Source organism: Ostrea edulis, chromosome 4 (genome assembly GCF_947568905.1).
Source record: "Ostrea edulis chromosome 4, xbOstEdul1.1, whole genome shotgun sequence".
NCBI lineage: Eukaryota > Metazoa > Mollusca > Bivalvia > Ostreida > Ostreidae > Ostrea > Ostrea edulis.
Window position 1 is genome coordinate 80,693,950 of NC_079167.1, and position 15,518 is coordinate 80,709,467.

Below are 15,518 nucleotides of genomic sequence, written 5' to 3' on the forward strand. Positions count from 1 at the left end.
TTTGTGAGTAAAATGGCCGGAGTTTACACATCGATACATTCTTCAAAAAGAATGTTTGATTCTTATAATTCCAATTCATTCACTATATCAACCATTGCAAAAATTTAAATAGTTTCCCCGCACTATGTTATTTGTTTTCAGGCGTGTATGAAAACATCGTGTTTTCGGATTTATTGATGTGTAAACTCTTGTTCAGCTTTATTTTTGTCCAATCAAAACAACTGTAATAAATAACATTGGAATTATTCTCCTTTGAATGAAATTTTAGGGGCTTCAGTTTCCACACAAAGGCTCCGAGACTATATAAGCTTGAGCAGAAAATGCATTGAAAATGAAAAGTAGGAGCATTGTAGTTGTGCACATCGTTTTTTGGTTTTTTTTATTACAGCGTTCGAAATGGTGGTTGACAGGGTTCAAAAATTAGGACGCCTAAAGGAGCAAAAAATTACACATACTTTCCTTTGAAATCTTTTAAACTAAAAATATTTTGTTAAGACGTGTAGAACAAAAGTTGTGCAAAATGTTCAGAGCTTTCTTTTGATATCCCTAAAAAGGGGCTGATCCCTTCAATTAGGGGTCTGGGGATCTTCAAAGTTTTCGCTTTATAATCCAAAAACGGTAAATATTTCGATATGGCTTTCGCTGGAAAAGTTTTCCTTTAACATGTTATTGATCTCATAAACATAATATTTTGCTCGAGTATTGTGTTATATATGAGTAAAAAGCTTGACCCGCAAACAGGTAATCGTATCATTAAGTAGGTGAAGGGGGAAAATATGCGTATAACTTAAATAAACTTGCTTTAATTGATAAATCTGACTTCATGAAATGCTAATATTCTTTTAAAATAAGGTTTTAACGTGATCTATGGTTCCTTTAAAAATCATCTATCGACAACTTTCTTTTTTATTATTTATTAGCTTTAATATAAACAATAGTTCCAAAGAAAGAAAAAAAGAGGAAAAGGTTATCTCTTCTACGTTTGTTATTAAAACAACGATATATTTAATTGAAGAAACAAACCTTCAAGCATAGAATAACTCAGTCATTAACTACACGCATCTTACATACACCGCGGGGTTTGTTTCTGTTTACAATTACGTAACCGCCTAGAGGAACCATCGCGTGTGAACCAGGGCATGTACACAAAGTAAAAACATTGTCGTCCTAAATATAACACAGAATGTTATGTTTTTGATAATATTGGATTTTTCGAATAATTCAGTCTTTCCGGGGATGTATATACTTGTTTATACGTCCCTGGTCTTACGTTTGATTTGTTTTAAATTCAAAACTCTAGAACATTGAGTCAGGCATCAATTTTAAAATCTGCAATTTAATATACAGTTCGTTTCTCAATCATGTCTAATTGAATGTGTGTTTAATATCGGAGATTCATCGCTGCTGGACTAGCGATCTGTGATTTCACATTACTTTAACTGAACACACAAGCTTTACTCAAATTCTTCGTTGTGAAAAAGAAAATGGATACATTTTACAAACATTATTTCTGAACATGTTTTGAAATCAATAGTTTATAATCATGATTAAACCAAATCTAAACATGCGTATAGAATATTCAGAAACCCATGGCCGACCAGTCTCATTTCAAATGATTTGTTTTATTGTTTAAAAACAATGACTTTGATTAAACATTGATTCAGAACTCCTGGTCCAAATAATGTAACTTCGGCACGTGCCCCTGGTGTGAAATTCATACGCGACTTCTGTGCGCACTGTGTACATAATATACCTACATGTATTTACGCAGATAGATATTAAAGTTTAATAAAATATTCAAGATTTGAGAGCAATTTATCTGATTTGTATGTATAAATAATTCAAACTCGATGAATCATTCTCTTCAGTCTGAATATTATGCTATCATAATTTTGTTGTATGATAGAATATTGGTAACAGCTATAAACCTTTATTGTATGTTCTGAGCCATAAATTTCAATAATAATTTTTTCTTCATTATTGGGACTGAAAAGTTAAATGCTGAAAGAATTTAATCCCACATACACGCGCGCCTCCAAAGACTGATTCGTGAAATGAGATCATACACGCATGTACTTGAGTAATATAAATTTATTAAACATCTAACGATAAAAATTTATAGTACACCTTTATAGCTTCATTTCAATGATATATATTAAATTCTCAAACTATTTCATAATTACATACGAGAAGTCAGAATCGCCAGCGTAGCCAAACTACTTATATCGTTACAGTACTTATCTTCCTGTCACAGTTGATTATTTTCTTTCTAAAAACTTAACTTGTATTCGTCTTTTGTAAAATCGCTGGATAAGTATTTCAAATAATTTTTTCCGGGGTGATGTTACGTATAACATATCAAGAGGGAAAGAAGGCGAAAGTTAGATCCCACACACACATACTCATGTACGGTTCCTGTATCAAATGTCATTTAATTTTCTACGTTTTATTTACAATATCAATCACAATTTCTCTTGTCTTAATTATCACAAACTATGAAACACGAAATCCATGCATGCACGGTGCTACATGCATATGAGCACCTGTCAATCAACACCACTCGATTTTGTGAACTTACCCTTTAAATACGTTTGCTGGAAAATAGCATGTTTGAATTGAGATAGTACCTTAAATTGATGTTAACATTTTATTCATTGAACAGTTAATTGAAAAATCAAATTAATCTAGTATATTTTTTTATGAATTCAACACTATAAATTAAATACAGATGCTGAATTACATATATCTTTATGGAATTAAAAACAAACTGCTCCGCGGGCTTCGAGATTTAAGCCATCGTCCGACGATGGTATATGGCAATCTACCATTGTATTGAATGTATGGTTCAATAATGTGACAAGTCGGTTATCTTCACTCGTGAAAGAAGGCCCATCTATATGATAATGTGAATATTACTCGGGTGCTAGAAGATAACCATTACTTAACTTGCGTGATCCAGAGAAATCACTAGAAAAGCTATCTCAAGAGCGAGGCAGTTGATTTTCACTATGTACTGCCCGCTATACTATGTATGTCAACAATTTGATATTACATATATTTAATGATATCGTGCTTCCATACCATACGCAAGTTTAAAATGTACAAGTCCTCCTTTGACTATACAATTCAGCACTTCTCGCAAAAGTCCAGTAGGATAACTATATATGCTACATTAATACGATGCACATGTTTACATAGTTAGAATTAAAGCTTATTGCGAGTAACATTTCTAACAAACGAATTATTTGTCATTTGACACTTATAATTTACATGTAACTGCTTTATATTCAGACGAACGCATTGAGATAGAATATCAAGTTCATTCTTGTTCAATTCAACTCTCCGACATCTCCAGTCAGCCCTATTTGTATATGACGTGCATTGCAATAGTCCTTTTTACACGTGGTCAAAATAAAATAACGGCGTCAACAAGTTTTGAATTTGAGTTTAATGGAACAAGCATGTAGCATTGTAATTTCAGAGGATTGGTGGTTTCTCTGATTATATATAAACCTCCATAATACAAATAACACATCACTTTCCTCATTAAATGGATTCATTCAAGTTTTTCTTGATTTAACCCAAAATATTCATAAAATAAAACTAGAACACTTGATATAGGATATCTCGCTTGCGCGAGTGCAACAAAAGTTTAATCATACACGTGTGCATGTACATAGATATCTGGAGGTTCATTATTCCACTCAACCTACAACAGAAAAAAGTGAAGCATTAATAAACCACAAATGTGTAACGTATTTTATACCATTCTCTCACCAGGGGGCGCGTAACGCAATCAACCCAAGGGCTTAACTCGAGTTACATCTGTAAAAGACACGTCATTCACAAGCACAAACAAATACGCAACAAAACGAATTTCTTGTACAAATCACGATTAATCCGAGTTGCATCGCACGTAAACAAAAATGGCGGCACTGAGAACTTATAGGTATCACACCGGTAATTATTTTCACTATATATTACTATAGAGGGGAAAAAATCATTAAAAATCAGTTTACAAAATTGATGCCGAATAACGCAGTCAGACACGTTCTATGTTACCTATCTCGTCTGACGACACCAGAAAAACAACACCCTACGCGGCATTTTCGAAAAAAAAAATTACCCGAAAACAAAACTACCCTCAAATCCACGTGTTTTTCACATGTGTGTAAACAGCCGGAGTGCACCTCAGGAAGTAGCCTCAGCTACCAACAGCAAATAGTTCCTTTGTATACACTTGATTATTTCTACAAATTACACAAAATTTCCTAATCAGGGGTACAAAAATTAAGAGAAAAGAAGAAGAGGAAATGAGAAAAATCGCGCAAGGAAAAAAAAAATCTTTAAATATATGGAACTACAATTGATTAAGTTCATTTTGATTGGACAATTACCGGTGTGATACCTATAGCGAGTCAGCGCGCTGCGATCACTAAGAGAGGTCTGTGTGAGTGTGTGTGTGCTTGTGTGTGTGTGGAATTTAATTTTCTTCTATATGAAAGAAAACAAGTATAGACCCTATCATCTGACGTCACCGACATGAACCAGGTCAAACAAACTTTAAAGCTATTTAAACAAGAGCTATCACGCAGTGTATACAACCCGCACAGGACTAGACTGGAGGTCGAAAGAACGGGGAGGCCATGTTGGATTTACAGGTGAGACAAAATTTTATATACACCTTCTGGCATTACCGTGTCATTAATATCGATATTCAAGTGATCAATGAGATAGATATCTTCACTAAAATTATAATTTCATACTATTCTGAGAAGGGGGATCGAGAGGGGTGTCGTATATCGATGACAAATACATATCAGTCCAATTTAAAGTATTAGAATCAATGTCCGTAGTTTTTCTATCTAGCTTTTCAACTGTTTTGACCTGACAAAATCTTTAATCAAGATTCATCTCTTTATTGACAGTAAACAGCTTGTGTGATCCCGACCTCAGAAATGCATCCCCGGCGCAGTGCCCAGGACGTCCTACTGTGTGACTTCTGTGAAACTGCCCCCCTACAGAGTCACTGTAAACTTTGTCATATAAATCTCTGTGTTATCTGTGTCGGTAAACATCTCTCCGATTCCTCTAAAGATCACAATGTCGTGCCCTTTATAAAACACATAAAGTCTACCTCTAACTACCCAAAATGTCCGAAACACGCCGAAAAACATTGTGAAATGTTCTGTGAGAAATGTGCCATTCCTGTCTGTTCTACCTGCGTCACCTCAGGTGAACATGAAGGTCACAAATTTTCAGATGTTCTGAAAAAAATCAGCTCTAAAACAGAAAGTTTACAAAAAGATTTAGAGGAACTCGAGACCAGAATTCATCCCCGATATGAAGAAATGGCGTCCGATGTCCAAACTGAGAAAGCCGAGTTAGAAACTAAATACGGGAAACTGACAACAGCCGCCGATCAACAAGGAGAACTCTTACACCGGGAGATTACCGCCATTGTCAACAAGCGGAAATCCGACATTGCGGAGATGAAAAACAAACACCTGGCCGCTCTCAATAAAAATACAGATGAAATTACAAACCGAATTACAGAACTCAGACAGATCATTCAGGACCTGAAGAAAATACTGGACTCCAATGACGTCTCCTTAACCTCATCTTACAAATCTAGGAATTCCGAATTCAGAACATTACCGTCTAAAGTCCGAGTCACATTACCGAGTTTCTCTCCTCAGAAAATAAACAAAGATCAGCTCAATGAAATGTTCGGTTCTCTGCCGCCATTATCCATTAACACAGAACATGGCGACACAATGAAGTCAGCAGAAGCTGTATCGTCTCCTCCAGTCAAACCACTGCTTGATGAGCCGCGCATCACCGCCACCATAGACACTGGGTATGGTAGATACGAACTACGCAGTGTTAGCTGTCTGAGTGAAGATCAAGTCTGGACACGCGGCGATAACAAAACCATGATGCTGCTCAACCTCCAGAGTGAACTACTGACATCAATAAAAACCAAGTCAGGGAACACACCGCGGGACATAGCAGTGACACGGGACGGAGATCTTGTTTATACTGACTATCATGATAAAACTGTTAACTTAATTAAGAATAAACAGATACAGACCGTGATCACACTACAGGGGTGGATACCCTTTAGACAGGGGTGGAGACCTCTCAATGTCTGCTGTACCGCGGCTAACAACCTCCTGGTTACCATGGAGAGTGATGATGAAACACAATCCAAAGTCGTGCGTTACTCCGGCTCCAAAGAGAAACAAAGCATTCAGTTTGATGATCAGGGTCGTCCTCTCTATTCATCTGGTTATTATAAATACCTCAGTGAGAACAGGAACCTGGATATCTGTGTGGCTGACTGTGACGCTAGAGCAGTAGTGGTGGTCAATCAGTCAGGAAAACTCCGATTTAGATACACTGGTCATCCCTCTAATACCAAGCAACCATTTGATCCAGTCGGCATCACTACAGACAGCCAGAGTCACATCCTGACAGCAGACAATGACCGTATCCACATCCTAGATCAGGACGGACAGTTCCTCCGTTACATTCTCTGTGGTTTAGAAGATCCATCAGGTTTATGTGTGGACATCAGAGACAACCTCTTTGTGGCTGAGTATCGCACTGCTAAAGTGAAGAAAATCCAATATCTATAATCACAGTGTTAATTACACATCTCAACACGGCGTTAATTACATCTACACAGTGTTAATTACATTTCTAAACACAGTGCAATTTACAGCCTTATGTTAATTACTTACTTACTTACTTAGTCCTCTTCGTGCTTGTCAGCACATAAGGCCGTCACCAGAGACTTCCATGTTGGTCTGTCAGCACATAAGGCCGTCACCAGAGACTTCCATGTTGGTCTGTCTTTCGCCCATTTCTGGACCTGTCCCCAACTCCAGTTGTTATCTTTCATTTCTTTCTCCACCGATCTTCTCCAGGTCTCTCTTGGTCTTCCTCTCTTTCTCTTGTCAGTTGGTGACCATTTCAAAGCAACCCTTGGGATGGAATTTGTGTACATTCTGCATACATGTCCTATCCACAGCCATTTTCTCTTTCTGATCGTCTGGGATAGAGGAGTGGTGTTTGTCCTTTTGTACAGTTCGTCATTTGAGATGGTGTTAGGCCAGAAGATGCGCAATATTCTGCGGAGACATCGGGTCTGAAATACATCCAGCTTGTTGGAAATAGACTTGGTTACTTTCCAAGATTCAGCACCATATAGTAGGACCCCAAGCACGTTGCTCTTGAAGATCTTAATTTTGGTGTTGGTGCTAAACTTTGTTGACCTCCAGATGTTCCGCAGAGCAGCATACGCTCCTGTGGCTTTAGAAATGCGAGCTTGTACATCTGCCTCTGAATCCCCATCAGTGGTGATCTTACTTCCTAGGTATGGGAAGTTGGTGACATCTTCGATGTTTGTGCCATTTAAGGAGATTGGTTCCTCTGATATGGTATTGACCTTCATGATCTTAGTTTTGGAGGTGTTTATATGAAGGCCAATTGTTTCAGCTGTTTTTGCGAGCTGGGTGGTTTTTTCTTGCATGTCTCGATGACGGTGAGATAACAGTGCAATATCGTCCGCAAAATCAAGGTCTTCAAGTACTTCTGTCATACCCCAAGTAATCCCTGTTCGTTTGCTTCTAGTTGTTTTTCGCATAATCCAGTCGATGCAGAAGGTAAAGAGAAGAGGAGAGAGCAGACATCCCTGTTTCACTCCTGTCGTCAATTTAAACTCCTCTGATAGGCTTGATCCGCAGATAACTCTGGCATTAAGTTCAGTGTATTGCATCTTGATGATGGAGATGATTTTATCTGGGATTCCATAATGATGAAGGATTCTTTCTAGGGCTAGGCGATTAACACTATCAAAAGCTTTGGTGAAGTCAATGAAATTGATGTATAATGGGGAGTTCCATTCATTGCTTTGTTCTAGAATTTGTCTGAGAGCGAATATCTGATCAGCGCACGACTTCCCTTTCCTAAAGCCTGCTTGTTCTTGACGCAGTAAGGGATTTGTTACTTCTGCAATTCTGTCCAGTATCACTCTGCTTAGAACCTTCATGGTAATAGAAAGCAACATTATTCCTCTATAGTTGTTACAATTTGAGAGGTCTCCTTTCTTTGGTAATTTAACTATAAGGCCAGTTTTCCAGAAGGATGGTGTTTCTTCTGATTCCCAGATCTTCTGTAGGATATTTGTCAAAATTTTAGGTGTCCAGTATTCTTCGGCCTTGAGGAGCTCTGCATGTATCTGATCAATGCCTGCAGCTTTTCCATTTTTAAGTTTGGTGATTGCCTTTTTTACCTCTTCTATACTTGGTGGATCAGTATCAATATCTAATGTGTCCGTGGCTGGTAATATTATTGCTTCGTTCTCTGGGTCTTTCATATTAAATACTTCTTCAAAATGTTCCTTCCAGCGTTTCAGTATGTCTTCTTCTTTTGATAGTACATTTCCCCGTTTGTCTTTAATTGGTAGCTCTGATGACTGAAATTTGCCTGCTAATGTTTTGTAATTCGATAGAGGGTCTGCATGTCTTGTTTAGAAGCTGCTTGTTCTGCCTCATAAGCTAGCTTTTCAGTGTATGCCTTTCTGTCAGCTCTTACACTCCTCTTTACTTCCCTGTCAATAGCCCGATATTCTGCCTGGAGTTGGTCCTTTTGCCTCTTAGATTTTGTGGATAAGATTTTACTTTTCTTCTCTTTTCGTTCTTCTACTATTTTCCATGTTTTATCTGAAATCCATTCTTCTTTTTTCTTTCTCTTTGGGCCAAGTATTTGTTGACTATTTTCTATTAATACCTTGTTAAAAGTTTCCATATCGATTTCATCAGGATGTTCCATGAGTGTTGAAAACTTGTTCTGGATTTTTAATTGAAAAGATCTCAGGGTTTTTGTATCTTTGAGTTTTTGGATGTTGATTGGAGGTGGTCTTTGATCTTTTTTCCTTGATTTCCTCAGTTTTAACTTGATTTTTGCCAGTACTAAAGAGTGGTCACTTCCCATATCAGCCCTTGTTTTGCAACCACATCGAGAAGACTACTTCTCCATCTCTTGTTGACGATAATATGGTCAATTTGGTTCTTTGTATGACCATCTGGTGAGTTCCATGTCTTATGGATGTCTTTGTGCATGAATATAGTTCCACCAATTACTAGGTCGTTTTCTTGGCAGAAAGTGCATAGTCTCTCTCCGTTGTTGTTACACTCTCCTATTCCTTGCTGGCCCATGATGGTTTCTTTACCTTGGTTGCATTTTCCAACTTTAGCATTTAAGTCTCCAAGGATAAGCAGAACATCATGAGATGGTGTGTCGTCTACTACATTTTGTAGGCTGTCATAGAAAGATATTTTCTCTTCATCTTCTGCATCATCTGTTGGTGCATAGCAAACCACAGCAGTCAATTTGGCGAAGACTGAGTTGTACCTTGCTGTTATTATTCGCTCACTCACAGGTTTCCATTCTAGAAGACTTCTGTGGACCTCCTTTGTTGTAATAATGGCTACTCCTTTGCTATGATGGTCGTCGGTTCTTCCAGAGTAGAGTATCTGATGTCCAGATACTAGTTGTTTTCATCCACTACCTGTCCATCTGGCTTCACTAACTCCTAGGAGCTCGATCTTGTAATGCTCCATTTCTCTCACCACTTGTGCTAGTTTTCCTGTTTGGTAGAGGGTCCGCACGTTCCAGCAGCCCACTCTACGGATTATTTTCGGTCGAAGGACATCTCCTATCGGGATGGATGATTCACCCGTCATACTTCCAGTGTCCTGAATGGTGTCAATCCTTCTTCCATCATTTTGTTCTCTGGTTAAGGTTTCAGTAGCGTCTTTTGTTTAACATGTTAGGGTTGCTGGCCCTAAGCATAACCCCCTGAACTCGGAGGACCAGTGGTTTTCTGTTGGGGTTGTCCTTCCCTTAGATGATTGCTTTCCCTTGCTTTCGTGTTCATCTACACAGATTTTCTTTCTGGATTTTCTTCCATAGCCTTTGACTTGCCAAAGCCATCCACAAGGCAGTGGAACTATTTGACCCATAGATGGGGCAAGGTTGGTGAGAACCAGGGCATGTCCACGCGCAGGTGGGCCTGCACTCTGCACCTCTAGGGTCCTTACTACTCCGAGATCCCCTTCATGTTAGCCTTGAGTGCTAGACCCAAAATTCCGTGTGTTGCCCCGAGGAGGCGTTTGAAGGAGTCTAAGTAATGTAGAGGCTATGTACTGGCAGGGCGAGATTTCTGCTTTCGCTACTTTCCCTTTCACCTACAAGTAGGCTAGCCAGCGGCAGTAAGGATCTATAGGCGTTTGATCTTTACCGCACTAGACGCATATCATTACTCTGTGATAAACACCAACACACTATGTTAATTACAGTGCCATGTTAATTACAGTTCTGTGTTAATTACAGTTCCTTGTTAATTACAGCCCTGGGTTTGTGAGTGTAATTAACGTGTTCTTGTGTTTGTGTGTGTAAGGATAGAACACTAGTCTCTCACTGCTGTTTAGTAATTATACCTTACAATATCTGTATTATAATTAATGAGACACTGTTAATCTTAGTATACTAATTACATGTACTTATCTATTGACACAGTAGTTGTGTGTTTGTGTGTGTACGGATAGAACATTAGTCTCTCGCTGCTGTTTAGTAATTATATCGTACAATATCTGTATCATTATAATTAATGAGACATGATTTATCTTCGTATACTAATTACTTATTTGACTGTGTTACTGGTTATTTATCTCTATACAATCTTTTAAACACATGTGAGTCACGGAATACAATTTAATGAATGTATTAAAATTAGTTATTGTGAAGTACTTAGGAATTTCTCTTTGTCAGTAATTATTTTGGCCCAATTACTAATTTGACTGTGTTAGTATTTATTCATCTATCTATATAAAATCTTTTGAACACATGTTTATATAATCAATTAATTCAACGAAAATCAATTATTGTGATGTACTAAGAAATTCTATTTAGTGTGTAGCCTTGAATTATAGTACATCCACTAGTGAGTACTTACAAGTAATTAATTGAATTGAATTCTATAGCCTTGAATTATAGTACATTTACTACTGAGTACAATGTACTTACATGTAGTATTACTTGTTTTTGTGTGATGAACAGCTAACAGAACAGTATTTTGGAAATTATTGTATTTATTACATGTATTATATAACTGTGTATATATAAACACTATTTAGAGTACAATCTTACATTATTACTGAGTACTTACTTAGATTTATAGTACTGTAACAGAGAGTGACCCCAAACATCCTTCATCACAGATCTTCAGATTCAAGGTCACAGTCTTCTGTTGACCATCAACAAGGTCACAACAATCCACAGTCCTACAAAATCAACACAGACAAAGTGTAATCATGTCAAACTGTATCGTCAAGAATTGTCTGTATTTGAAAAGGAGGTCCATGGGCTACATTGCTCACCTGAGTCACCTTGGTCCATATATAAAGATTTTCCCTATATTTTTGCATGTAAAATATTGGTCCCTATTGTTGCCCCAACCTACTCACGGGGTCCATGATTTTTACAAACTTGAATCTGCACTATGTCAGGAAGCTTCTGTGTAAATGTAAACTTCTCTGGCCTAATTGTTCCTGAGAAGATTTTCTCGATATATTTGTATGTATAACTTTGATCACCTATTGAGGTCCCATCCTTCCCCCAGGGGCATGATTTTAACAAACTTGAATCTTGCTCTATGCCAGGAACCTTTCATGTAAATTTATACTATTCTGGCTCAGCAGTTCTTGTTGAGAAGATTTTTCCTAAATATTTGTATGTAAACTTTGATACCCTATTGTGGCCCTATCCTACCCTCGGGGGTCATGATTTTTACAAACTTGAATTTCCATAATGTCAGAAAGCTTTCATGTAAATGTCAGCTCTTCTGGCCCAATGGTTCTTGAGAAGATTTTTAAATGACACCTCCCTATTATTACATTTTTGTGATGATATCCCCTCTGAAAAGGCCCTTCATTTCAATGTACTTGAAACCCAAGGATAGTTTTTGCCAAGTTTGGATGAAATTGGCCCAGTGGTTCTACAGAAGAAGTTGAAAATGTAAAAAGTTGAAAGACAGACAGGTGGACAAGAGGTGATCAGAAAAGTTCACTTGAGCTTTCAGCTCAGGTGAGCTAAAAATTCCATTTACAGTGGAGTATATTTACTTGTTCATATACAGTTAAACCTTGGTATCTCAAACATCGATATTTTGAATACCATGGATATGTTCAAGTGAGTTAGAAGTCCTAGCTACATTTTCTTTCCGTAGTTTTACCTCAATATCTCAAACCTGATATCGAGTTCCAGATATTGAGATTCAACTGTATAGGTCAATGTAATAGGAAGGAATAAATGAGATTCGATTGTATAGGTAAATGTAATAGGAAGGACAAAATGACATTCGACTCTAAAGGTAAATGTAATAGGAAGGACAAAATGAGATTCGACTCTATAGGTAAATGTTATAGGAAGGACAAAGTGAGATTTGACTGTATAGGTAAATGTAATAGGAAGGACAAAATGAGATTGGATTGTATAGGTAAATGTAATAGGAAGGACAAAATGACATTCGACTGTATAGGTAAATGTTATAGGAAAGACAAAATGATATTGTATAGGTAAATGTTATAGGAAGGACAAAATGAGATTGGATTATATAGGTAAATGTAAAAGGAAGGACAAAATGACATTCGACTCTATAGGTAAATGTAATAGGAAGGACAAAATGAGATTGTATAGGTAAATGTAATAGGAAGGACAAAATTGCATTCGATTGTAGAGGTAAATGTAATAGGAAGGACAAAGTGAGATTTGACTGTATAGGTAAATGTAATACGAAGGACAAAATGAGATTGGATTGTATAGGTAAATGTAATAGGAAGGACAAAATGACATTCGACTCTATAGGTAAATGTTAAAGGAAGGACAAAATGAGATTGACTGTATAGGTAAATGTAATAGGAAGGACAAAGTGAGATTTGGCTGTATAGGTAAATGTAATAGGAAGGACAAAGTGAGATTTGACTGTATAGGTAAATGTAATAGGAAGGACAAAATGAGATTGTATAGGTAAATGTTATAGGAAGGACAAAATGAGATTGTATAGGTAAATGTAATGGGAAGGACAAAGTGAGATTTGACTGTATAGGTAAATGTAATAGGAAGGACAAAATGAGATTGTATAGGTAAATGTTATAGGAAGGACAAAATGAGATTGTATAGGTAAATGTAATAGGAAGGACAAAATGAGATTGTATAGGTAAATGTTATAGGAAGGACAAAATGAGATTGTATAGGTAAATGTAATAGGAAGGACAAAATCACATTCGATTGTATAGGTAAATGTAATAGGAAAGACAAAATGAGATTGTATAGGTAAATGTAATAGGAAGAACAAAATGAGATTTGACTGTATAGGTAAATGTAATAGGAAGGCCAAATCAGATTGTATAGGTAAATGTAATAGGAAGGACAAAATGAGATTGTATAGGTAAATGTAATAGGAAGGAATAAATGAGATTGTATAGGTAAATGTAATAGGAAGGACAAAATGATATTTGACTGTATAGGTAAATGTAATAGGAAGGACAAAATGACTTTCGACTGTATAGGTAAATGTAATAGGAAGGACAAAATGACATTCGATTGTATAGGTAAATGTAATAGGAAGGACAAAATGAGATTTGACTGTATAGGTAAATGTAATATGAGGGACAAAATGATATTCGACTGTATAGGTAAATCTAAAAGGAAGGACAAAATGAGACTGTATAGGTAAATGTAATAGGAAGGACAAAATGAGATTGTATAGGTAAATGTAATAGGAAGGACAAAATGAGATTTGACTGTATAGGTAAATGTAATAGGAAGGACAAAATGACATTCGATTGTATAGGTAAATGTAATAGGAAGGACAAAATGAGATTTGACTGTATAGGTAAATGTAATATGAGGGACAAAATGATATTCGACTGTATAGGTAAATCTAAAAGGAAGGACAAAATGAGACTGTATAGGTAAATGTAATAGGAAGGACAAAATGAGATTGTATAGGTAAATGTAATAGGAAGGACAAAATGAGATTTGACTGTATAGGTAAATGTAATAGGAGGGACAAAATGAGATTGTACAGGTAAATATAATAGGAAGGAGAAAATGAGATTTGACTTTATAGGTAAATGTAATAGGAAGGACAAAATGAGATTTGACTGTATAGGTAAATGTAATAGGAAGGACAAAATGAGATTGTATAGGTAAATGTAATAAGAAGGACAAAATGAGATTGTATAGGTAAATGTTATAGGAAGGACAAAATGAGATTGCATAGGTAAATGTTATAGGAAGGACAAAATGAGATTGTATAGGTAAATGTAATAGGAACAACAAAATGAGATTGGATTGTATAGGTAAATGTAATAGGAAGGACAAAATCACATTCGATTGTATAGGTAAATGTAATAGGAAGGACAAAATGAGATTTGACTGTAATAGGAAGGACAAAATGATATTCAAGTGTATAGGTAAATGTAATAGGAAGGACAAAATGAGAATTGACTATAGGTAAATGTAATAGGAATGACATAAGAAGAATGGACTGTATAGATAAATGTAATAGGAAGGACAAGATGAGATTTGACTGTATAGGTAAATGTAATAGGAGGGACAAAATGAGATTGTATAGGTAAATGTTATAGGAAGGACAAAATGAGATTGGATTGTATTGGTAAATGTAATAGGAAGGACAAAATGAGATTGTATAGGTAAATGTTATAGGAAGGACAAAATGAGATTGTATAGGTAAATGTTATAGGAAGGACAAAATGAGATTGGATTGTATTGGTAAATGTAATAGGAAGGACAAAATGAGATTGTATAGGTAAATGTAATAGGAAGGACAAAATGAATAGGTAAATGTAATAGGAAGGACAAAATGAGATTGTATAGGTAAATGTAATAGGAAGGACAAAATGAATAGGTAAATGTAATAGGAAGGACAAAATGAGATTTGACTGTATAGGTAAATGTAATAGGAAGGACAAAATGAGATTGTATAGGTAAATGTAATAGGAACGACAAAGTGAGATTGGACTGTATAGGTTAATATAATAGGAAGGATAAAATGAGATTGTATAGGTAAATGTTATAGGAAGGACAAAATGAGAAAATACGGATGTATATTTAAATAACGTTTCAAAATTTTGAAATTCATTTCAAAATTAAGGATTATCTCCCTTACGCATAGCTCTTATCCTTAGACGAATTTGACTCCACTTTTTTAGCACACTGTTTTTCCTTAAAATAGCTCTAAAATTTAATTGTTATTTCGGATTTCAAACATTTCGGTTGAGCATCACTGAAGAGACATTATTTGTCGAAATGCGCATCTGGTGCATCAAAATTAGTATCGTGTAAGTTTTACTGTATAAGTAAATGTAATAGGAAGGACAAAATGAGATGGTATAGGTAAAAGTAAAACTAATACGGTATAAATT

At 36.2% G+C, this 15,518-nt stretch overlaps 1 protein-coding gene and 1 long non-coding RNA gene across 2 annotated transcripts; one reads left to right on the top strand and one right to left on the bottom strand.

Moving 5' to 3' along the window:
- Window positions 1–3,618: 3,618 nt before the first annotated feature.
- Window positions 3,619–4,177, bottom strand: LOC130054379 (uncharacterized). The gene is made up of 2 exons (XR_008802690.1): window positions 4,127–4,177; window positions 3,619–3,709 (listed from the first exon to the last, which is right to left on the bottom strand). It is a non-coding gene; the product is annotated as an uncharacterized LOC130054379 (long non-coding RNA).
- A 243-nt stretch (window positions 4,178–4,420) lies between these two features.
- On the top strand, window positions 4,421–11,211 carry LOC125669324 (uncharacterized). Its single transcript, XM_056163908.1, has 2 exons — window positions 4,421–4,661; window positions 4,929–11,211. Exon 2 carries the CDS (start codon window positions 4,959–4,961, stop codon window positions 6,639–6,641), a length of 1,683 nt encoding a protein of 560 aa, XP_056019883.1. The 5' UTR covers window positions 4,421–4,661; window positions 4,929–4,958; the 3' UTR covers window positions 6,642–11,211.
- Window positions 11,212–15,518: the final 4,307 nt, after the last annotated feature.